Source organism: Cetorhinus maximus, chromosome 18 (assembly GCF_964194155.1).
Source record: "Cetorhinus maximus chromosome 18, sCetMax3.hap1.1, whole genome shotgun sequence".
NCBI lineage: Eukaryota > Metazoa > Chordata > Chondrichthyes > Lamniformes > Cetorhinidae > Cetorhinus > Cetorhinus maximus.
The window spans coordinates 34,075,246-34,099,658 of NC_135896.1; the positions used below are offsets into that span (position 1 = coordinate 34,075,246).

A 24,413-nucleotide genomic window follows, 5' to 3' on the forward strand; every position below is an offset into this window, starting at 1 on the left:
AGTTGCACTCAACGTTGAGTCCAAAAGACCATAAAGTTCCTAATTGAAAAATGAAATAAAAACCTAAAATGTTGAAAATATTCAGCAGGTCTGGCAGCATCGGTAGAGAGAGAAATAGAGTTAATGTTTTATGCCTGTGATCTTTCATCAATCTGATGTTCTGATGAAAAGTCACAGACCTGAATGCTAATTTTGTTTCTCTCTCCACAGAATGCTGCCTGACCTGCTGAGTATTTGCAGCATTTTCTGTTTTTATTTCAGGTTTCCAGCACCTGCAATATTTTGCTTTTGTAATTGAAAGATGAGGTGCTGTTCCTCAAAATCATATTGAGCTACTTTGAAATAATGTTGGAGGCCAAGAACAGAGAGGTCAGAAGTGGGGCAGAGAATTAAAATGACTGGTGACCGGAAGCTCAGGTCACACTTGTGAACTAAATGGAGGTCTTCCACAAAGAGATCACCTCACCTGCATTTGGTCCACCCAATGTAGAGGAGACCACAGAGGGTAGAGTATATCAAATTGCAAGAAGTACAAGGAAATTATTGTTTCACATGGAAGGAGGGTTTGGAGCCTTAGACAGTAGGAAGAGAGGAGGTAAAAAGGCAAGTGTTGCCTGGAGGTAGCAGAAACGGTGTATGATGACTCGTTTTATGTGGAGGCTGATGGGATGGAAGATGAGGACAAGGGAATCCCTAACATGGCTCTGAGAGGGAAGCTAAGGGGTAGGAGATGGGAAATGGAATGGGCAGGGTTGAGGCTCCTGTCAACCAAGGTGGAGGAAAAAGGAGACATATTGAAAGCAGTTCTATGGAAGGTAGCACTAAAAGCGGTGCAGACAAAGAAACTGGAAGAATGGATAAGAGTCCTTATAGGAAGTGGGACGGGAGGAAGTGTAGACACAATAGCTGGGGGAGTCAAATGAACATAAGAAAAAGGAGCAGAAGGAGGCCTTGTGGCCACTCAAGCCTGCTCCATCATTCATTAAGATCATGACTGATCTTCGATCTCAACTACATTTCCCCACCAGCTCTCCATATCCACTGATTTCTCTACAGTCCAAAATTCTACCGATCTCAGCCTTGACTATACTCAACGACTAAGCATTCACAACTCTCAGGGGTAGAGAATACCAAAGATTCATACCCTCTGAATGAAGAAATTTCTCCTCATCTCAGTCCTAATTGGTCAAACCCCTTATTCTGGGACTATGACCCCTAGTTCCACACTCTCTAGCCAGTGGAAATAGTCTCTCAGAATCCTGAGGTTCAATGAGACCAGCCCTCATTCTTCTAAACTCCAGAGAGTACAGGCCCAGTTTACTCAATCTCTCTTCTCATCCCATAAATCAGTCTATTGAACCTTTGTTGCACCCCCTCTATGGCAAGTATATCCTTAGGTAGAAAACTCTGAAGGAGAGAATCTATCTCCACTTGGAGAGGCAAAGTTTGATCAGGGATAGTCAGCATGGCTTTGTCAGAGGGAGGTCATGCCTAACAAATTTGACTGGATTTTTTGAGGAGGTGACCGGGTGTGTAGATGAAGGTAGTGCAGTTGATGTAGTTTATATGGAGTTCAGCAAAGCTTTTGACAAGGTCCCACATGGCAGACTTATAAAGAAGGAAAATGCACATGGGATACAGGGTAATTTGATAAGGTGGATTCAAAATTGGCTTAGTTGTAGGAGACAGAGGGTGATGACAGAAGGCTGCTTTAGTGACTGGAAGCCAGTGTCCAGTGGCGTACCACAGGGATCTGTGCTGAGTCCCCCATTATTTGTCATTTATATAAACGAGATAGATGACTCAGCATGATGCCACCACCAAACACATCTTCCCTTCACTCCCCCTGGCGGCATTCCGCAGGGGTCGTTCCCTCTGGGACACCCTGGTCCACTCCTCCATCACTCCCTACACCTCAGCCCCCCACCCCCCCAAACACACAGCACCTTTCCATGCAAACGCAGAAGGTGCTACAACTGCCCCTTTACTTCCCCCCTCCTCACCGTCCAAGATCCCAAACACTCCTTTCAAGTGAAGCCGCACTTCACTTGCACTTCCCTCAATTTAGTCCACTGCATTCGCTGCTCTCAATGCGGTCTCCTCTACTTTGGAGAGACCAAATGCAGACTGGGTGACTGCAAGCATGACCCAGACCTCCCTGTCACTTGCCATTTCAACACGCCACCCTGCTCTCATGCCCACATGTCTGTCCTTGGCCTGCTGCAATGTTCCAGTGAAGCTCAACGCAAACTGGAGGAACAGCACCTCATCTTCCAACTAGGCACTTTACAGCCTTCCGGACTTAACATTGAGTTCAACAACTTCAGATCATGAACTCTCTCCTCCATCCCCGTTCCCTTTCCAAACCCCTTTTTCCAATCATTTATAATATTTTAAATATATTTTTCTTTTCCCACCTATTTCCATTATTTTTAAATGTATTTCCATCCATTGTTTTATCTCCATCTTTTAGCCTATTTCGAGCCCTTCCCCCCCACCCCACCCCTCCAACCCCCCAACCCCCTACTAGGGCTATCTGTCACTTGCTCGTCCTGCTTTCTACCCTTAATGTCACCATTAGCACATTCCATAGCTAACATCACCACCGTCTACACCCCTTTGTCCTTTTGTCTATGACATCTTTGGCAATCTCTTCTTTGCCTCCACCTATCACCGGCCCTCTATCCAGCTCTACCTGTCCCACCCCCCTCAATCAGCTTATATTTCACCTCATTTCTACATTTCCTTAGTTCTAATGAAAAGTTATACAGATTTGAAACATTAACTGTATTCCTCTCCGCAGATGCTGTCAGACCTGCTGAGTTTTTCCAGCTATTTTTGTTTTTGTTTGATATAAATGACGATGTGGGGGGTAGGATTAGTACGTTTGCGGATGACACAAAGGTTGGCCGGGTGGTTAACAGTGAGGTTGAATGTCTTGGGCTACAGGAAGATATAGACGGGATGGTCAAATGGGCAGATAAGTGGCAGATGGAATTTAACCCTGAAAAGTGTGAGGTGATACACTTTGGAAGGAGTCATTTGACAAGGAAGTATTCAATGAACGGCATGACACTAGGAAGTTCTAAGGAACAAAGGGGCCTTGGCGTGTGTGTCCATTGATCTCTGAAGGCGGAGGGGCATGTTAGTGGGGTGGTGAAAAAGGCATATGGGACACTTGCCTTTATCAATCGAGGCATAGATTACAAAAATAGGGAGGTCATGTTGGAGTTGTATAGAACCTTGGTGAGGCCACAGCTGGAGTACTGTGTGCAGTTCTGGTTGCCACATTATAGGAAGGATGTGATTGCACTGGAGGGGGGTGCAGAGGAGATTCACCAGGATGTTGCCTGGGATGAAACATTTAAGTTATGAAGAGAGGTTGGATAGACTTGGGTTGTTTTCGTTGGAGCAGAGAAAACTGAGGGGCGACCTGATCGAGGTGTACAAGATTATGAGGGGCATGGACAGGGTGGATAGAGAGCAGCTGTTCCCCTTAGTTGAAGGGTCAGTCACGAGGGGACACAAGTTTAAGGTGAAGAGCAGGAGGTTTAGGGGGGGATGTGATGAAAAGCTTTTTTACCCAGAGGGTGGTGACGGTCTGGAATGCGCTGCCTGGGAGGGTGGTGGAGGCGAGTTTCCTCACATCCTTTAAAAATTACCTGGATGAGCACTTGGCACGTCATAACATTCAAGGCTATGAGCCGAGTGCTGGTAAATGGGATTAGGTAGGTAGGTCAGGTGTTTCTCACGTGTCGGTGCAGACTCGATGGGCCGAAGGGCCTCTTCTGCACTGTGAGATTCTGTGATTCTATTGTGTATGTGGTTTCACCAAGGCCCTGTACAATTGCAGCAAGACTTCCTAACTCTTGTATTTCAGCCCCCTTGCAATAAAAGTCAACATACCATTTGCCCTCCTAATTGCTTGTTGTATCTGCATGTTAACTTTGTGTTTTAAGCATCCAAACCCCTTTGAACACAAGCAATTAGTACCCTTTCGCTTTTTAAAATGTATTCTTTTTAATTTTTCTTACCGAAGTGAAAAAGCTCACATTTCCCTACACTATGCTCCTGATGCCATGATCTTGCCCATTCACATAACCTAGCTATATCCCTTTGCAGACCCAATTGGTGAGATTTTAACTCACTCAAAACCCAGTCACTTACACAGAATTAAAATCAGGCCCTTTTGCATCCTCTTCATAGACAGCTGCGCAGCAGCCTGCAAGTTACAAACTGTGTTCTGTGATAAATAACATGCGCACAGTGGTGCAAAAAAATTTAAAGGAACCGTACACTGAAGAAAATGGGTCACACCCAACAACTTAATCTTAAATGGGAAAGTCTTGCTAAAACTATACAAGGCACTAGTTAGACCACACCTAGAAAACTGTGAGCAGTTTTGGTCCCCTCATCGAAGGAAAGGCGTACTGGCATTGGAGGCAATCCAGAGAAGGTTCACTAGGCTGATCCCAAGTATGGAGGGATTTTCTTATGATGAGGAGAGGTTGAGTAGGTTGGGCCTGTACTCAGAGTTTAGAAGAATGAGAGGCGGCCTTATTGAAACAAATAAGTTTCTTAGGGGGTTTGACAGGGTAGATGCTGAGAGGTTGTTTTCCCTTGTGGGAGAGTCTAGGACCAGAGGGCATAAGGAGTCTAGGACCAGAGGGCATAATCTTAGAGTAAGGGGTCGCCCATTCAAGACAGAGATGAGGAAGAATTTCTTCTCTCAGAGGGTAGTTAATTTGTTTAACATCTCTGCAATTTCTTGTTCCCCATTCAATCTCTCCCGTCTCAGCCTCTAAGGGATCCACATTTGCTTTGCTACAGTCTTCCTTTTCACATACTTGAAAAAGCTCTTACAATGTGTTTTTATATTTCTTGCCGGTTTATTCTCATTGTATTTTCTCACTCTTAATTTGTCATCTTTTGCTGGCTTCTAAATCTCTCCAAATTCTAAAGTTTACCACTCTTCTTGGCAATATTATAAATGTCTTCTTTTAATCTAATAGTATCCTTAATCTCTTTAGTTAGCCACAGGTGAATCACTTTCCTGTGAAATTCTTTACCACAGAGGGTTGCAGAGGCTACGTCGTTAAGTATATTCAAGGCTGAGATAGAAAGATTTTTAATCTGTAAGGGAATCAAAGATTATGAGGAAAAGGCAGGAAAGTGGAGTTGAGGATTATCAGATCAACCATAGCCTCATTGAATGCCGGATCAGACTCGACGGGCCAGATGGCCTACTTCTGCTCCTATGTCTTATGGAAACATTGTTCACAGCTTACTTTCCCACCTAGCTTTGCATCATCAGGAAACATGAATACATTACACCCATCTGTCATTAATAAATTGTAAATAGTTGAGACCCCAGCACTGATCCTTGCAGTATGCCACTAGTTACAGCTTGCCATCCTGAAAATGACCCTTCTATTCCTACCCTTTGTTTTCTTTCTTTTAACCAACCCTCTATCCGTGCTAATATATTAGTCTTCCATGTGACACCTGATTGAATGCCCTTTGAAAATCTAAATAAAATACATTCTCGGGTTCCCTTTTATTTGCAATGCTAGTTACACCATTAAAAAAATAGATTTGTCAAACATAATTTCCCCTTCATAAAGTCATGTTGACTCTGCCTAATGATATTATAATTACCTAAGTGCCCTGTTACCACATCCTTAATAATGGATTCCAGCATGTTCCTAATGATTGATGTCAGGCTAACTGATCTGCTGTGTCCCTATTTCTTCTCTCCCTCCTTTCTTGAACAGCCATGTAACATTGGCTACCTTCAAATCTACAGGGGCCATTCTAGAATTGATGGAATTTTGGAAGATTACAACCACTAGCTCTGTAGCCTTCATTTTTTTTCAAACCCTCAGATGCAAGTCATCAAGTCCAGAGGATTTGTCAGCTTTTAGTCCCATTAATTTCTTAAGTACTTTCTCTTTATTAATATTAATTACTTTATGTTCCACACTCTTATTAAATCTTAGGTTTCTGACTATTTCCAGAATGTTTGAGTCTCCTGCTGTGAAGGCAGACACAGAATATTTGTTTAACATCTCTGCAATTTCTTGTTCCCCATTCAATCTCTCCCGTCTCAGCCTCTAAGGGATCCACATTTGCTTTGCTACAGTCTTCCTTTTCACATACTTGTAAAAGCTCTTACAATCTGTTTTTATATTTCTTGCCGGTTTAATCTCATTGTATTTTCTCACTCTTAATTTGTCATCTTTTGCTGGCTTCTAAACCTCTCCAAATTCTAAAGCTTACCACTCTTCTTGGCAATATTATAAATGTCTTCTTTTAATCTAATAATATCCTTAATCCCTTTAGTTAGCCACAGATGAATCACTTTCCTGTGGATGTTTTATTTCACACTGGAATGTATATTTTTGTGAATTATGAAATATTTCTTTAAACGCTTGCCATTGCTTATCTACAATCATGCCTTTTAAACAAGTACAGAGGCTTTTATGTTAATGTTTAATTCACTGCCATTTCTCTTCCAGTAATGCTCATCTTAAAGAAGTTCTGCTCTTCTCTCCAACAGAATTTCCGTTTGTCTCTTTTACATTCTTCCTTTTATTTTTTATCCTCATTCCCCTTTCCCTGACTCGACTTACTTAAAACTTGTTACAAATAGAACTTTATCCAGTTCTGATGAGAGGTCATCGACCTAAAACTTTAACTCTGTTTCTCTCTCCACAAATGTTACCTGACCTGCTTAGTACTTCCAGCATTTTCTGTCTTTATTCCAGGTGTACAGCATCTGCAGTACTTTGCTTTTGCATTAGTAACACTTGAGTACTTACTTTTCTTAATTTTATTCCATGGTGGTTTCACCAAATTACCGCCATTAAGTATGTTATAATACAACTAGCATTGATACCTCACAGAAGTTATCTGATAGTTTATCTACTGTTCTTACAATACTGTACTTACAATCAAAAATATTACTCACGAAGATGGGGGTTGAGCATTTTCTTTATTTGTTCTCCTTTTGGTGTATTAGCCAAAACTTCTGTCAGCCTGAAGAACAATTAGAAATTTCAGTAGTTACCAAGAATGGCAACAGCATAACTTTCAATTCATTACTACAGCATATAGATGCATCAGAGTTAAGATGATATTTTGGGCAATTTTCTACTGCATTGAACCCGGTTAACTTATTTCCTGGGATCAAAGCAAAGGTCACTTGTTTACCATTTTGTGTGCACTTCTGGGAAGTATGTCCAAAGCATGGGAAGAGTAGTACTGCCTCAAAGTGGTGGTCTTATTGAAATAAAATGTAAATGGAATGACTGTAGAAAGCCTCGCTTGTAAATTTCTGGGGGGCTCTGCCTGCTGCAGCCCTAAATGCCGATGTGCCCCCCCACAAAATGCATTTTGAGGTTGCCCCAAGACCTCTTAGATTGAAGTATCTAGAGCAGCAGCTGCCAGCAACATTTTCACACTTCTAGACAATTAAATGCTTTCTTTTCAACGCCAGCAAACAGGATCGCTGAGGCTAGAAGCCTTTTGGCTATTTTAGGATAGCAACCAAAGGGGTACAAGGCTGTTGGCCATCACTACTCCTACGGGTCTGCAGTATCGAAATACTTTCTTCCAATTCTGAGTGAATTCCTATTCCAAAGGGCATACCTTTGCCAGCAGTATTTTGGGCCTCAATAATGAACAGAACCCTGAAATATAAGTGGTTTAAGTTCTATTCAAGGTGTGCTTCGTCCACCTGGATATCAGTTTGAAGATGAGGGAGGAAAATCAATCCAATGCCTTTTAGCAAATGACAAACTGAAATGCACCTGGACTAAGGGCCCCCTGAAGAGGCCTATCAGGATGCATCACGAGATTACCCAGGTTTGGCCTCGTTGCAGTTACAGATTTTAAATGTTTGCAGTAGGAAAAAAAAGCTAGAATGCAAATGGCCTTTTAGTTAGGACCCAAAGTTGATGACTAGCCTATGGGCCAGTCTATGATAAGCTAAGCAATGTGACCTTTGGGTCAGAATAAAATAAGTTGATGAATGGTCTGTGAGTTAATAAACTGATAGCTTGACCTCAGGGTCGAGATATGCAGATGACTAGACACAGGAGCAAAATATCAGGATAGATAAGCAAAGTTTATGTTTTGGAATGAACTGTGAACATTGTTTGTGCTATAGGTCAGGTCATTCCATGATTGTTTTACAAATTCCTCCGGAACTGCGGATGTGGTAAACAGATCATTCTGTGTTTATGTTGTAAATTCATTTGTAATTAAGGATGTAACAATTAGACAAACAAGATAAAACATTGAGTTAATGATGAGTTACCCCAAAAGATGTATAACCAATATATAACCAACAGAAACTGTGCAACTTCAAAATGTCTTTTAGAGCATGTGTGCACACTTGTACTAAATAAAGAACTACTGCTGAATCTACCTACAGTTGACTGTGTCATGTGTTTTTTTTAGATACTCCACAACACCCCTCAATATTTTGAACTGAACCAAAAAAAGACTCACTCCTGCAGTGATATCATCTACCATCAAGTCTATAACAATTTCAAACTATTGAAACAAATATTAAGAATTGGCTTGAAAAGATGCTAGTGAAAGCCAGTCATTCTCAATAAATGTGGGTGAAGTTTAAAATCAATACAAACAGTACATCAGACTTTGAATAAACATATGGGATAGGTTTTTGCCTTCCCCACCTGGGTGGTAATCTAGCAAGGTAAAAATCACAGGATTATTTAAAAATGGGCTTCAAACTTAAAATAGTTCAAGCTTTCCATCTGTGGCCTAGGTCAGATGCTAAAAGTGCATCAACTTTACGCCTGTTCTGGGCCTGACTTGAAAATTTCCTACATTCTGCTCTATATCTTTCTGACACTGAATGGCTAGAAGTCAACAGGTCAGTTTTCTGAAATTGCTAGCACAAAGCTCCAGTGTGATGCATTAATATATTGCTCTTCGTTGCCCCATAAATGTTACTTTAGGCATATTCATTAAAATAGTTTCTGAAACAAAGACAGCAAAAAAAAAGCTTTTCATCTGAGTATACAATTTCAAGATAAAACAACTTGCATTTATATGGCATTTTTAACTTAGCAAAACATCCCATAGCACTTCACTAGAGCATGATGAATCAAAATGCGATACTGAGCACAGAAGACGATATCAGGAGAGATGACCAAAAGCTTTGACAAAGAGATAGAAGAAGCACCTTAAATGTTGAGAGAGTGGTGCAGAGGCTGAGAGCCCTAGGGACAGAATTCCAAAACTTAGGGCCAAGGCAGTTAAAAGCATAGCTGTCAATTGTGGATCAATTAAAATCAGGGATGGGCAAGATGTCAGAGTTGGAGGAACACAGATCTCAAAGGCTTCTAGGAATGGAAGAAATTATAGAGCAGGCTTGTCCAACCTTTTTGCTTGTGGGGGGGCGGGGGGGGGGGGGGGGCGTTTTTGCATATTTTTTTCACTCAAGGGGCCAAATGATAAGATTTGGCACAAAAATAAACTAAATTTCAAAAAAAAAATTGAGGTTTTAAGGAAGGAAACAATTGCTGAGCAAAAATACAGCAATGTCATAGCAATAAAATGTTGTTTAAAAAGAAGAGTAATTAATGAAAACGACCAAAGTGAGAGAAGATCAGAGTGTGTGTGTTCCGGCTCACTCCCAGTCTCCGCATTCTCATTCACTCAACCTCACCCACTGTGAGTGGGTGCGTGTGTATGTGTTGCTGTGTGGTGGTGAGAGTAAGAAACCTGAAACTGGGCACATGGCAGACTCACCTCCCCAAACCCCATACTCTCACAGATACTCAGTCTCTCGTGCCCCCCCACATGCAGTCTCTCGCGGCCCCCTCCATATGCACACACACTCTCGTGCCCCCACGCACTCTCTCTTGCACCGCCCTCGCATGCACCCCCTGCACACACTCTCGCCGCAACCCCCCAACCACAGGCGCACACTTGCGGCGCCCCACGCACATACTCGCGGACCCCCCACACACACACACTCTTGCTCCTACTCCCTCATTCCTACACACAGGCACACACACACTCTCACTCCCACATACTCACCATGGCACCATCGTCTCCCCGGACTCCAGCCCCGCCGCTGCTTGGCTTCCCAGGATCCAGCCCTGCCACCGCCTGGCTTCCCAGGCTCCAGCCCTGGCATAGCTTTGCTTCCCTCAGCCCGACAGCCCTCTGCACAGTCACCAGCACCAGTGTTCGCTGCTCCTCCAATCATAGATTGTTTCTCTCCCTTAGTTGCCACTGATAGGCTCGCAATGCAGGGGAAAAATAGCCTGTGATTGGAGAAGCAGCTCCATGTAGAATCTTCCATTGAAACTCACCTGTTTGACCTGAATTTTGCAAACTGGCTCCGAGGCCATATAGAGCAACTTTGCAGTCCTTACATTGGACAAGCCTATTATAGAGGGAAAAAAAAGGGGCAAGGCACTGAACGATTTGAAAAGAAGGGTGAGAATTTTAAAGCTGAGGGGTTGCTGGACCAGGAACCAATGTAGGTCTTCAAGCATAGGGTTGATAAGTGAACAGGACTTGGTGATACAAAACTTTGCTATCCGTGTTGTAGGTATGAGCAGAAGTTTATGGAAGGTGGAAGATGGGAGGTTGGCCAGCAGAGCATTGGAATAGTCAGTCCAGAAGTAGCGCAAGGGTTTCAAAAGCAGGTGATCGAGGCAAAGTGAGAGTTGGGCAATGCAATGAAGGTGGGCAGTAGGCAGTCTTAGTGATAGAGCGCCTTTGTGTTTGGAAGCTCATCTCAAGGGTCAATCAGAACACCAAGGACGAGGAACAGGCATGTTTTAAGGATTCTAACATCATTCTAACATATTTTGATTATGTGCTCCTATCACTGCTTGCTTGTCCCTACAACCACCCACCCCCACCCCCAAACTTCTCTCTCCCCACCCCCCCTACCTTAAACCAGCTTATATTTCACCCCTCTCCTAACTACACTCAGTTCTGTTGAAGGGTCATGTGGACTCGAAACGTCGACTCTTTTCTTCTCCACCGATGCTGCCAGACTTGCTGAGTTTTTCCAGGTAATTCTGTTTATGTTTTAAGGAGTGCCTTAAGTGGAGGAGAGGGGTAGGGAGAAGTTGAGGTCTATGAAAGAAATTTCGGAGCTTAGAACCCAGGCAGCTGAAAGCACAACCACCACTGGTGGAACAAGGAAAATCGGAGATGTGTAAGAAGCCAGAATTGGAGCAACACAGATCTTAGGAGGTTTTAGGGATATAGAAGATTACAGAGGAAGGGACAAATAGTGGCTTATTTACAGACTGGCAATCTGGACAAACCCAAGTAATTCCAACTTTAAATCAAACACATGAATGGGAGAAAAAATGCTTCAATGTTGGAGACCTAGTCTCCTAAACTTTGGGCCTTTTAAAATTTAGACAGACACTAATTTACTCCTTTCTACCCCTCTCCTCCTTTTAAGAATTCTTAAAACTTGCCTGTTCCTGGTCCTTGGTGTTCTGGTTGAGATGAACTTCCAAACACATATACGCTCTACCACTATCACTAAGACTGCCTACTTCCACTTCCATAACATCACCCAACTGAGTGCAGACACTTTCACATTTTAAAATCTAGCCTTACAACAAAATCAAGTTAGTTTAAAAGTTTTGTTCACGAGGCAGTGTAACACTTCATCCACCAGAAATATGTGACAAAGTTAAAGGCAATATCAAATATTTTTCAGATTTCATTAGTTTTGAGTAATGCACATGATGACAGTACCTCTCTAAAGACAGTGGAGGCTCTGGACCTTTAGCATTATCAACTGGATATCGCTCACGAACAGCAAATCTCACATCTTCTACCTCGTCAGTGCGGAAACGCAGGAGATTTAGAATTATGTATTCGTGGTCAGTGAGAATTATGTTACCCTGCAAACACAGGTAGGAAATATTAAGATAGAATATTGGAAACTAATAATTGCAGGTAGATTCAAATATCTTGAAAATAATAAAGTACGTGGTACAATATTTGAATTTGATAGCTTAGTTTTAATAATTATCATGAATGAAGAACATAAAATTTCTACATTCTTTGTACCAGTCAGCATTAAGCACTCTGAGGTCAACTGTAAGTGGTAAAGGAGCAGAATTACGTAGCATGTCAAGCACGAAAACAGGCCATTCAGACCGACTAGTTTGATAGGCCACACAAGTCTCTTCCATGCTATCTATCTCGTCTCAACCTTTTCCATGTCACTCTATTCTCTTTCTCTCATGCACTCAGCCAATTACCTTTTAACTGCAGCTATGCTATTTGCCTCAACCGCTCTAACAGAGTGTTCCACATTCTAACCACTCGCATGGTAAATACATTTCTCATTTGTCTATTGGGTTTAATAGGAATAATTTTGTATTTATGGCCACTAATTTTGGATCCTCCCACAAGTAGAAACATTCCGTCCACATCTACCCTATCCAACCTATAATTTTAAATACCTCTACCAAGTTTACTCCAAGTCTCCTTTCAAAAGAAAAAAAGCCCCAACCAGATCAATTGTTCCTTATAATCTGTTCTGGGACCATCTTCGTAATTTTGTCCCAGTGTCTCCAGTACTTCTCTATCCTTTATAATAGTATGGAGACTAGAATTGTGTCATACTGCATTTGGAGTAATTTGCAAAGTCCTGTTCAAGTTTATCATAGCCTCATTACTTTTGAATTCTTGTCCTTAGAAATAAATTCCAGTGCTTTGGTATTATTTTTAATTGCTTTGTTTGCCTGTGATGCTGCTTTTAATGCTTTAACTTCTACCCCTAGGTCACTATGCTTCTCTATCCCATTCAGATTTTTAATATTCTAAGTTGTGGATGATGTTGCTGTTCTTCATTCCAAAGTATATAACCTGACATGTGTCCATGTTTAAGTTCATTTCCCACTTAACTGTCCTGTCTGCATGTTTTCTATTGTCTTCTCATATTGTGTTGCAATTATTCCTGTGTTAGCTATATCCCCAGTTAGGTATCCTCTGAAAATTTTGATGTTGAATTACTCTGAATTCTAATCTTGAACCTTACAATGTTGTGATTACTACTGCTAAGATGCTCTCCCACTCTTATATCTTCCATCTGTTCATTACCCATTACAAGATCCGGCAGCGATTTGTTTTCTTGTTGAACTTTTGTTATGACCGGGATGGGAGGAGGGCACAGTTTATCTAACTCCACAGATCGTACCATTATTATAAATGTTTAATTCACTCACCAAAATGGATAATTATTTACCTTTGCTACTGTTAGACCCAGAAAGAGAGACTTTACAGGCTTCTTTCAATAAACTCAGAATGATTGATTTATTATAAAACAAAACTTTCTTTTAAAACAAGTTGCAAGAACTAGTTAACACATAATTTGTAATTTGGAAGTGTAATTACCTATCCCTTTTAAAATTCCCCAGCACACACATGTGCATATACACAGGGCTAACAAATAGGGTCTCTGCAGGGATGAACAGTTGAAGAAAAAAATTTCTAAATAGGATAAAGTTCGCAGGGTTTTGACATGGTCGATCTGGTGCTCCCTCATGCAAGGATGGGTCGCTAGTCCCAGTAGACGTCCAGAGGTTCTCACCAACGGAGCTTCAGCATGGAGGGAAAATAGAGCCTTCTCATCTCAGCCTCTCACATTTCCAAATACAGACAAGTTCCTCTGAGATGAGGATTCCTAGCTGGATACTGATAACCACACTGTGTTTGCAGGGCAAGGAGAGCGCGAGTTGGGCAGCTTTTCCCCTTCTCATTTCATTCTCAACTGAGTTCAAAACAAGAAGTTCCTCCATCAGGTGATGTCCAGTAAATCACCAAGGCTTTGCCTTAAAAAGTTTTTTTTCCATCAATTCAAGTGATTGCAGTTCAAATAAACAAACAACTCTCCTCCACAACTGCCATGTTGGTCATGTGATTCCTTAGAAAAGGCATGCTTGCCCACATTCCAAGGTGAACTTGGGGCCTTTTTAAAAAAAAATCCAAGTCAGTTCCTAAGTGTCCAAATAATGCAATGTCCTTCCAAATTTTAAAAGAAAACATAGTTCTCGAAGATATGGTTCTAACATGCCTCCACCCTTAGGAAATGAAATGCCATTTCCAAACGTGTTTTATTACATAGTGTACAGGAAAAGATATACGCAATATGTAAAACAAAACTCAAACATGCACTCACTACTTATACAGAATCTGTAGTTTTCTCCAATTTTTCTCGATTTCCAGATAATTCTACAAAAATTACATTCTTGATAATGCAGTAGCAATTATATTATCCTTCCCAGCAATATCAACAATCTTTAAGTTATAAGGCTGTATTAGCAAGCTCCATTGGAACAGTTTTATTCTGAGTCTTAAATTTTCTACAGAGGCCAAGGTATCAGTATACACTAGTGTTTCTTTGCAGCCTTGACAGATACGAACCTCAAAATGTTTAAGAGCCAGTAACATTCCTAGGGCTTCCTTTTCTACGGTAGAATATCTCTTTTGGTGCTGTTTCAATTTTTTTGCTGATTCACTTTCTTGCAATAAGACTGACCCCATCTTGAAAGGTTTAGCAAAATTAGGGGCGGCTAACACCAGTTCATTGGTTAGGATCGCCTTCAGCTTCTCAAAAGCTGTCCGGCACTCTCTTCACCATACCACCTTTGCCTTCATTTGCAATAAATCTGTTAGTGGAGAAGCTATTGTGCTGAAACATAGAAACATACAAAATAGGAGCAGGAGTGGGCCAATCGGCCCTTCGAGCCTGCTCCACCATTCATTATGATCATAACTGATCATCCAACTCAATAGCCTGCTCCTTCTTTCTCCCCATATCCTTTGATCCCTTTCGCCCCAAGAGCTATATCTAACTCCTTCTTGAAAACATACAATGTTTTGGCTTCAACTACTTTCTGTGGTAGCGAATTCCACAGGCTCACCACTCTCTGGGTAAAGAAATTTCTCCTCATCTCAGTCTTAAATGGTCTACCCCGTATCCTCAGACTGTGACCCCTGGTTCTGGACTACCCCACCATCGGGAACATCCTTCCTGCATCTACCCTGTCTAGTCTTGTTAGAATTTTATAGGTTTCTATGAGATCTCCCTCATTCTTCTGAACTCCAGCCAATATAATCCTAACCAACTCAATCTCTCCTCATATGTCAGTCCCGCCACCCCAGGAATCAGTCTGGTAAACCTTCGCTGCACTCCCTCTATAGCAAGAACATCCTTCCTCAGATAAGGAGACCAAAACTGCACACAATATTCCAAGTGTGGTCTCACCAAGGCCCTGTGTAATTGCAGCAAGACATCCCTGCTCCTGTACTCGAATCCTCTTGCTATGAAGGCCAACATACCATTTGCCTTCTTTACCGCTTGCTGCACCTGCATGCTTACCTTCAATGACTGGTGTACGAGGACACCCAGGTCTCGTTGCACATTCCCCTCTCTCAATTTATAGGCAGATTATTATCTGAACGGCTTCCTGTTTTTGCTACCAAAGTGGATAACCTCAATTTATCCACATTATATTGCTTCTGCCATGCATTTGCCCACTCACTCAGCTTAAGCAAATCACAGTGAAGCATCTCTGCATCCTCCTCACAGCTCACCCTCCCCACCCAGCTTTGTGTCATCTGCAAATTTGGAGATATTACATTTAGCTCCCTCATCTAAATCATTAATATATATCGTGAATAGCTGGGGTCCCAGCACCGATCCCTGCGGGACCCCACTAGTCACTGCCTGCCATACGGAAAAAAACCTGTTTATTCTTACTGTTTCCTGTCTGCCAACCAGTTTTCTATCCATCTCAACACACTACCTCCAATCCCATGCGCTTTAATTTTACATGCTAGTCTCTTATGTGGGACTTTGTCGAAAGCCTTCTGAAAGTCCAAATAAACCACATCTGTTGGCTCCCCCTAATCAACTCTACTAGTTACATTCTTGAAAAATTCCAGTAGATTTGTCAAGCATGATTTCCCTTTCGTAAATCCATGCTGACTCTGTCCGATTCTGCCACTGTTTTCCAAGTGCTCAGCTGTTAAATCTTTTATAATGGACTCTAGGATTGTCCCCACTACCGACGTCAGGCCAACTGGTCTATAATTCCCTGTTTCCTCTCTACCTCCCTTTTTAAATAATGGGGTTACATTAGCTACCCTCCAATCTGTAGGAACTGTTCCAGAGTCTATAGAATCTCGGAAGATGACCGCGAATGCATCCACTGTTTCTAGGGCCACTTCCTTAAGTACTCTGGGATGTAGATTATCAGGCCCTGGGGATTTATCAGGCTTCAATCCTATCAATTTCTCCAACACCATTTCTCTACTAATACTGATTTCTTTCTGTTCCTCCCTCTCACTAAACCCTGTGTTCCCCAACAGTTAAACTTACGATAGAAGCCACACATGCCTGAAAATCTCACAACTTCCCATTTAGTTTTAGGGGCAGGGAGTTCCACTAAAGCCTGTACATTTGCTTGCCAACCAACACTTGCTCCTGCCCTACGACATGCCCTAGATAAGATACTCGTGCCTTCGCGAACTCTTGGCAATGTTTATTACTAGATTTGCCAACTGTAATTGTTTAAATAGAGTTTCCAATTGTTTTAAATGATCTTTCCAAGTGTTGCTGTAAATCAATACATCATCCAAGTAAACCATATATTTAGGAACATTAGTTACAACTTGATTCATTAGCCTTTAGGAAAGTGGCTGGAGCAATTTTTAGCCCAAATGGCATTATTCAGCATTGGCATTCAGCGTGACAAAAGCCGAAATTGCCTTAGCTTGCGACGTTAAAGGTACTTGCTAGTATCCTCTCAATAAATCTATCTTAGTAAGGAGTGTGGCACTGCCAACTCTGTCAATACAATCTTCTAAACGAGGGATTGGGTAGAAATCTGTTTTTGTTACTGCGTTAAACTTTCTATAATCCATGCAGAATTTGGTTGACCAATAAGGTTTAGTAATAACATGACTGGAGAACTCCAACTGCTTTCACTAGGTTCAATAAGGTGATTTTCTAACATATATTGAATTTCTGCTTTCACTTGAGCTTGTTTCTCTGGACTTAACTATAAGGATGTTGCTTTATAGGAGAAGATTCCCCTACATCTACATCATGCAAGGCTAAAGCCGTATACCCTGGTTTAACCCTACAGCTTCCTTTAAATTCTGTAAGTAACCTCACCAGATCTTCTCATTGTCCCGCCTTTAAGTACGAAACTATGGTGTCTAACTGCCCTAATATTTCAGTGTGAGCTAACGGGATAGTAGGAGGTTCAATTTGTGAACTGCCTAAGTCTCCTTCCGCCTCATTCTCACTGTCTCTTTCGTCCTCCACTGGGCTTACTACCTAACATAGCTGCTCCTCCTTATCCTCCTCCCTACGATGGTATTGTTTTAACATATTAATATGACACAGCTGATTCTTTTTCCTACAATCTGGGGTGTCTATCAAATAATTTACTTTACAATCCCTCGTAATTACCTCGTATGGACCACTGAACCGTGCATTCAGAGGTTCCCCATGTAAAGGCAATAACAGTAACATCCCCTGGTTGTAATATTCAGATCATAGCTTGCTTATCTGCCCATTTCTTCATCTTTGTTTGAGAAACTAAGATGTTCTTGAGCTTCTTTGCAGGCTCCCGTGTGCCATTCCTGGAACACGGACACATGGTCTAATGTAGAAGATTTGTCCCTGTCCTAAAAACTTTTCTTTGAGAAGGCCTCTTATCTCACGCCAATAAACTAATTCAAAAGAACTAAAACCGGTAGATTCATTCAGTGAATCTCAGGTAGCAACTAAAAGAAAGTCCAAACCTTTGTCCCAATCATAGGGATATTCATGACAATATGCTTCAATCATTGTTTTGAGAGTTTGATTGCGCCTCTCTAAAGCTTCCTGTGTCTGTGGATGATATGCTATGGACTTTATTGAGGAATGGTAAAAGCAAGTAGTCACTGTACAAGTAGTGTACAGACCCCCTCATTATAACTACACAGTAGGACAGAGTATGAAAGAAAAGATAATGGGAGCTTGAAAGGTACAGCAATAATCATGGGGGATTTTAATCTACATATGAACTGGAAAAATCAGATAGACAAAGGTAGCGTAGATGAGGAGTTCATAGAATGTTATAGGGATAGTTTCTTAGAACAGCATGTTCTGGAACCAACCAGAGGGCAGGCTATACTAGGCCTGGTATTGAGCAACGAGATGGGATTAATTGATAATCTCATAGTGAAGGCACCCCTAGGTAGAAGCGATAATAATATGATTGAATTTTACATTAATTTTGAGGGGAAAACAAGTGCGTCCAAGACTAGTATTTTAAAATTAAATAAGGGCAATTATGAGGGCATGAAAGCAGAGCTAGCTAAAGTGAACTGGCAAATGAGGTTAAGGGACAGCTGAATAGAAGTTCAGCAGCAGACATAGAAAGGGATGTTTCAGAACACACAGAATAGATACATTCCAATGAGAAAGAAAAATCCCAAGGGGAGGGCCCACCACCCATGGTTAACTAAAAAAGTTAGAGACAGTATCAAACTTAAAGAAAGAACATACAACGATGCAAAGGCAGGTGGCAGGTCAGAAGATTGGAAAGAATATAAAGAATAGCAAAGAATGACAAAAAGATTAATAAGGAGGGAAAAATTAGAGTTTTAGAGAAAGCTAGCTGGTAATATGAAGATGGATAGTAAGAACTTCTATAGATATTTAAATAAAAAAAGAGTTAAAGTGAGTGTTGGTCCTATAGAGTGTGCATCTGAGGAATTAATAATGGAAAGTAGAGAGATGGCAGATGAATTAAACCTGGATTTTGCTTCAGTCTTCACTATAGAGGATACCAATAAGATCCAGAAACAGCTGTAAATTAGGAAATGGAAGGGAGGGAGGAACTTGGGAAAATTACAATCGCCAGGGAAGTGGTATTGAGCAAGTTGTTGGGGCTGCAGGCTGATAAGTCTCCAGGTCCAGATGGATTTCACCTCAAGTTCTTAGAAGAAGTGACTAGTGAGATATTTGATGCATTGGTTTTAATTTTCCAAAATTCCCTAGATGCAGGGAGGGTTCAATTAGATTGGAAAATAGCAAATATAACTTCCTCCCTTTTTGAACAAAGGAGACAGAAAGCAAGAAACTATCGGCCAGTTAGCCTAACATCTGTCATAGGGAAAATGTTAGACTCTATTATTAAAGATGTTACAGCATGGCACTCAGAAAAATTCAAGGCAGAGGCAACATGGTTTTGTAAAAGGGAAATCAGGTTTAACCAATTTATTGGAGTTCTTTGAAGGAGTCACATGTGTTGTGGACAAAGGGGAACTAGTGGATGTGCTGTACTTAGATTCCAGAAGGCATTTGATAAAGTGCCACATCAAAGGTTATTGCAGAAAATAAAAACTCATGATGTAGGGGATAACATATTTGGCATGGATAGAAGATTGACGAGCTACCAGGAAGCAGAGACTTGGCATAAATGGGACTTTTTATGGTGGCAGGACGTGGCGAGTGCTGTGCCACAAGGATCAGTGCTGGGGCCTCAACTTATTACAATTTATATAAATGACTTGGATGAAGTGACCAAAGGAATGGTTGCTAAATTTGCTGATGACACAAAGATAGGTAGGAAAGTAAATTGTAAAAAGGATATAAGGAGGCTATAAAGTGACATAGATAGGTTAAGTGAGTGGACAAAGATCTGGCAAATGGAGTATAATGTGGCCAGATGTGAAATCATTCATTTTTGCAGGAAGAATAAAAAAGAAGCTATCTAAATGGTGAGAGTTTGAGGAACTCTGAGATTCAGAGAGATCTGGGTATCCTAGTGCATGAATCACAAAAGGTTAGTATGCAGGTACAGCAGGAAATTAGGAAAGCTAATAGAATGTTATCATTTATTGTGAGCAGAATTGATTACAAAAGTATGGAGGTTATGCTTCAGTTATACAGGGCCTTGGTGAGACCACATCTGGAGTATTATGTACAGTACCGGTCTCCTTATTTAAAGAAAGACGTAAATGTGTTAGAAGCAGGTCAGAGAAGGTTTACTAGGCTAAAACAAGGAATGGACGGGTTGTCTTATGAGGAAAGGCTGGACAGGATAGGCTTGTATGCACTGGCATTTAGAAGAGTTAGAGGCGACTTAATTGAAACCTTTAAGATCTTGAGAGGTCTTGACAGGCTGGATGTGGAGAGGATGTTTCCTCTTGTGGGAGAATCTAGAACTAGGGGTCACTGTTTAAAAATAAGGGCTCACTCATTTAAGACAGAGATGAGGAGAAATATTTTCTCTCAGAGGGTTGTGAGTCTTTGGAACTCTCTTCCTCAAAAGGCGGTGGAAGCGGGTCTTTGAACATTTTTAAGGTAGAGCCAGATAGATTATTGATTTACAAGGAATGATAGGTTATTTGGGGCAGGCAGGAATGTAGGGTTGAGGTTACATTCAGATCAGCCATGATCTTATTGAATGGCGAAGCAGGCTCAAGGGGTCGAGAGGCCTACTCCTGCTCCTAATTCATATGTTAACTGTTTTATACCCAAACTACTCATCATGTTTTGAAAAATTTTAGACAAAAAATCTGAACCTTGGTCCGACTGGACCTCCAACGGTAATCCATATTGAATGCAAAATTGGGTTAACTTCTCTACAATACTTTAGCTTTAACTGTTCTTAAAGGGATGACCACTGGAAATCGAGTTGCCGTATCCATAATAGTAAGGATATACTGGTGTCCTGCTTTCGTTTTTGGTAACAGTTCCATATAGTCTACTAACACCCTACTCAATGGCTTCCCAAAAACTGGTATGGGAATTAAGGGTGCCAGCTTGATTGTAGGTTGTAGTTTTCCCACCAACTGGTACGTATAGCACGTTTTACAAAACTGCACCATGTCCTTGTGAAAACCTGGCCAGTAAAACTGTCTATGTATCTGTGCATGAGTTTTCGGTAACCCTACATGTCCTGCCACAGGAATTTCATGTACTATCCATAATATCTCTTTACAATACTTGGGCGGTACCACAATCTGATTAACAACCGTCCACTCTTCATCTGTGAGGAGGTTGCGGCTTTCTCATTAGTATCTCATTTTTAATATAACAACATTCTGGAACTTCCTCAGCTTCAGTTTGGCCTGATTGTGCTATCTTATTTAACTCCAGATCAGCTTGTTGAGCCTCAACTAGAAAAGATTTACTAAACATCTTTAAAGAAAGTTTCAGCAAGCCAAATATCTGTCTGTGGTATCACTTTGACCTCCAATGATGGACTTTGCTTAGCCATTGTTCAGGTCATCATACACGAAGGAAAAATTCCTGGCACCTTTTCCTGTAACTGCTCTGTCTCTAACTTCACATGGGCTTTCCATAATAATGGGAGAAGCTACTACCTTCACTCCAGCTAAAATATTTCCCAGGAGTAAGTCAACTCTGTCTATGGGTAACTTCTGAACAACATCTACCACACACACACAGAAACAAAGGACAAACAAATAGGGTCTCTGCAGAGATAGGAGGGAGCTGAAGAAAAACTTTATAAAAAGGATAAAGTATGCAGGGTTTTGACACTGTCGATTTGGTGCTCTCTTGTACAAGGACAGATTGCTAATCCCAGTAGATGTCGGGAGGTTCTCACCAAAGGAGCTTCAGCATGGAGGAAAATAGAGCTGCATCAATCCTTCCTGTCTCAGCTTCTCGGGTTTCCAAATACAGACAAATTTCCTGAGATGAGAGTTCCTGGCTGGATACTGATAACCACACTGTGCTTCATGCAAGGCAAGGAGAGCTCAAGTTGGACAACTTTTCTCCTTCTCAGTTCATTCCCAACTGAGTTCAAAACAAGTTCAAAATATAAAGCTCCTCCATCAGGTGATTTCCAGTAAATCACCACGCCTTTACCTTTAAAAGTTTTTCTCCCCCCCATCAATTAAAACGATTACAGTTCAAATAAACAAATAGCTCTCCTCCACAATTACCATGCTGGTCATGTGATATCTTAGAAAAAGCATGCTTGTCCACAATCCAAGGTGAATTTATGGCCTTTCTTTAAAAAGCATCCAAGTCAGCTCCCAAGTGTCCTTCCAAAATTTGAAAGAAAATATAGTTCTTGAAGGCATGGTTCGAACACTTTTTAAGTGCTGAATGCGAAAGGAGTTTCTTACACACAGTAAAAACTCACTTCCCTTTTCTCCTTTTGGTACTTCATCCTGGCAGTTTATTTGGGGGTAGTTGAAATTTCCTATGGTTATTATTCTATGCCAGCTATTCACCTTGTAGATTTGCTTATCTATCTCTTCTTTCAATTCCCTCCCACTACTTAGTGGCCTACAGCATATCCCAATAGGGTGATGAATCCCTTATCTTCTGAGTCAATCCATATCTATTCTATACCCATCTTACTGCTTGCTACATCCTTTTTTTCTATTGCTGTCATGTTTTCTTTAATTAGTACAGTTACACACCTAGCCCCCTTCCTTCACTTTCCTTCCTAAATGTATTATATATGCCAATATTTAGTTGCCAATCTGGTCCTCTTGGTTAGCTATGCTTCAAACAACCTTAATATATCTGGATCCCCTCAGCAAATTATTGGCTCCAGTCATCCATTTTGTTGTAAATACTATGTATATTGCTATACATACAGTTTAAATTGATTTTATTATCCCTCGCTGTTTTTCGTAGTTATTTTACCTTTATGCTTTATGAATTTATCTGATATCCGGCCAGTTGTGTTACCCTTCTTCCTTCCTTTAGTTTGTCCTGAACTCTCTCTTACTGATTCTTTTGTTGTTAATTTTCTGCCATTTCTAGCAATTCCACAGCCCTCCCCCAACCTTCATGTTATTAGTTTGAAGTCTTTATTACAGCACTGGTTATCCTTCTGCTTGCATCTTGGTCCCTGCCCAGTTCAGATGCAGCTCATCACAACAATACAGCTCCTTCCGGCCCCAGCACTAGTGCTAGGGTCCCATAAAATAGAACCTTTCTTTCAAACATCGCTTAGCCATGTGACCTCTTAATCTGTTTGTCTCTTTGTTAATTTGCTTATATCTTGGGTAATAATCCTGCGATTATTACCTGTGAGGTCCAGCTTTTCCATTTAGCTTTGAACTCTTGATAATCCCTTAGCTCTTCTCACATCTTTCCTATGTCATTGTTTCCAACATGGATCACAACAACTGGATCCTCCCCTCTCCCTTTCCAGGTTCTTTTAGCTGTTTAAAATGTCCCTTATCATAGCACCGGGTAGACAACACACCTACTGGACTCTCAATCTTGACTGCAAAGAATACTATTTTATTCCCCTAAATATAGAGTCCTAGAATGAAGATATCTACACTTATCCCCAACAATGGGTCGCAACACCAAGTTCAGAAGGCCACACTCTAATCCACATTAATGTAATTTCTTACCCCACTTGTTGGAACAGTCATCCCTATCACTTATGAACTAGATAGCTGCTCTATTCCAACTTATGCTAAACTGCAAGTAGATCTGTATTATACAACCATTTCTCCCAGGTGAGTTAACGCTACCCAAATCATTTCACATAAAGAATTACAGTCACCTGGGAAGGAGGAAACATTCAACCCGTTAACCTGGGCTTCAGTTGAACCAAATTGCTAGATACAGTGTGTTAACCACTGCAGTGGTTACTTCTCTGACTGATAACTTATTTCCTACCAACAAAACAGGAAAGACAGTACAGAGCAGCGGTGAATCCCCACATGGTTTCACAGGATTGATGCAAAATATCACAATAGAAGTTCTAAAAAACTCAAAGCTGGAGAATGCATGTATGAAAGAGCTGTAAAATATAGAACCATTAAACAATAAAAAGCTCCAGTGAGGATGTATATATACAAACCAAAACAAAATAAAAAAATCACAAACTAAAATAAGAACGACGTCAAATAGTTCAATCTGGTGCACAATAAATTACGAATTTATCCAACTGGCAACCAATGGCACTTGCACTACTGTTTACAGAGACTGGAGGCTTATCCCAAGATACATGGAAGACAAAAGAATGGGGAAGAACGCCCAAGATAAGTTTTAGCTTCCATGTAGAAAATACCTTTAACATTGCCAATTTGTACAATGAACGTATCAAAAATATATGACCATATTATTTTTCAAAGAAAAGTGATTTTTTATTGTGACTTACTCGGTCATACAGTTCAACAATCAAGTGGTAGGCTGCTTGATCGGAGCCAAACTGAAAATCTACAATTCTGTCAACACCAAGTTGCTTAATGTGGATCATTCTTCGTGACTTTAGATGTTTACGACACTGCAACAAAAAATAAAAATCATAGTGTTAGTAGAAATTTCCTGCAATCAATAACCCTAGTAACCAGGTGAGATTGATGGAAGAAAGAGG

At 41.0% G+C, this 24,413-nt stretch overlaps 1 protein-coding gene across 5 annotated transcripts in view; it reads right to left on the reverse strand.

Annotated features, from left to right (window-relative positions):
- nemf (nuclear export mediator factor) overlaps positions 1-24,413 on the reverse strand; it is a 212,832-nt gene that overhangs the window by 66,681 nt on the left and 121,738 nt on the right. For 3 of the 5 annotated variants that reach the window (XM_078562355.1, XM_078562354.1, XM_078562353.1), the window contains exons 4-6: positions 24,198-24,323; positions 11,773-11,921; positions 6,971-7,038 (exon numbers count right to left, since the gene is read on the reverse strand). In XM_078562355.1, the coding sequence (XP_078418481.1) occupies positions 6,971-7,038; positions 11,773-11,921; positions 24,198-24,323 (343 nt within the window). Of the gene's footprint in view, positions 1-6,951; positions 7,039-11,772; positions 11,922-24,197; positions 24,325-24,413 lie in introns of all 5 variants that reach the window. The other 2 variants (XM_078562356.1, XM_078562357.1) reach the window with 2 other exon arrangements.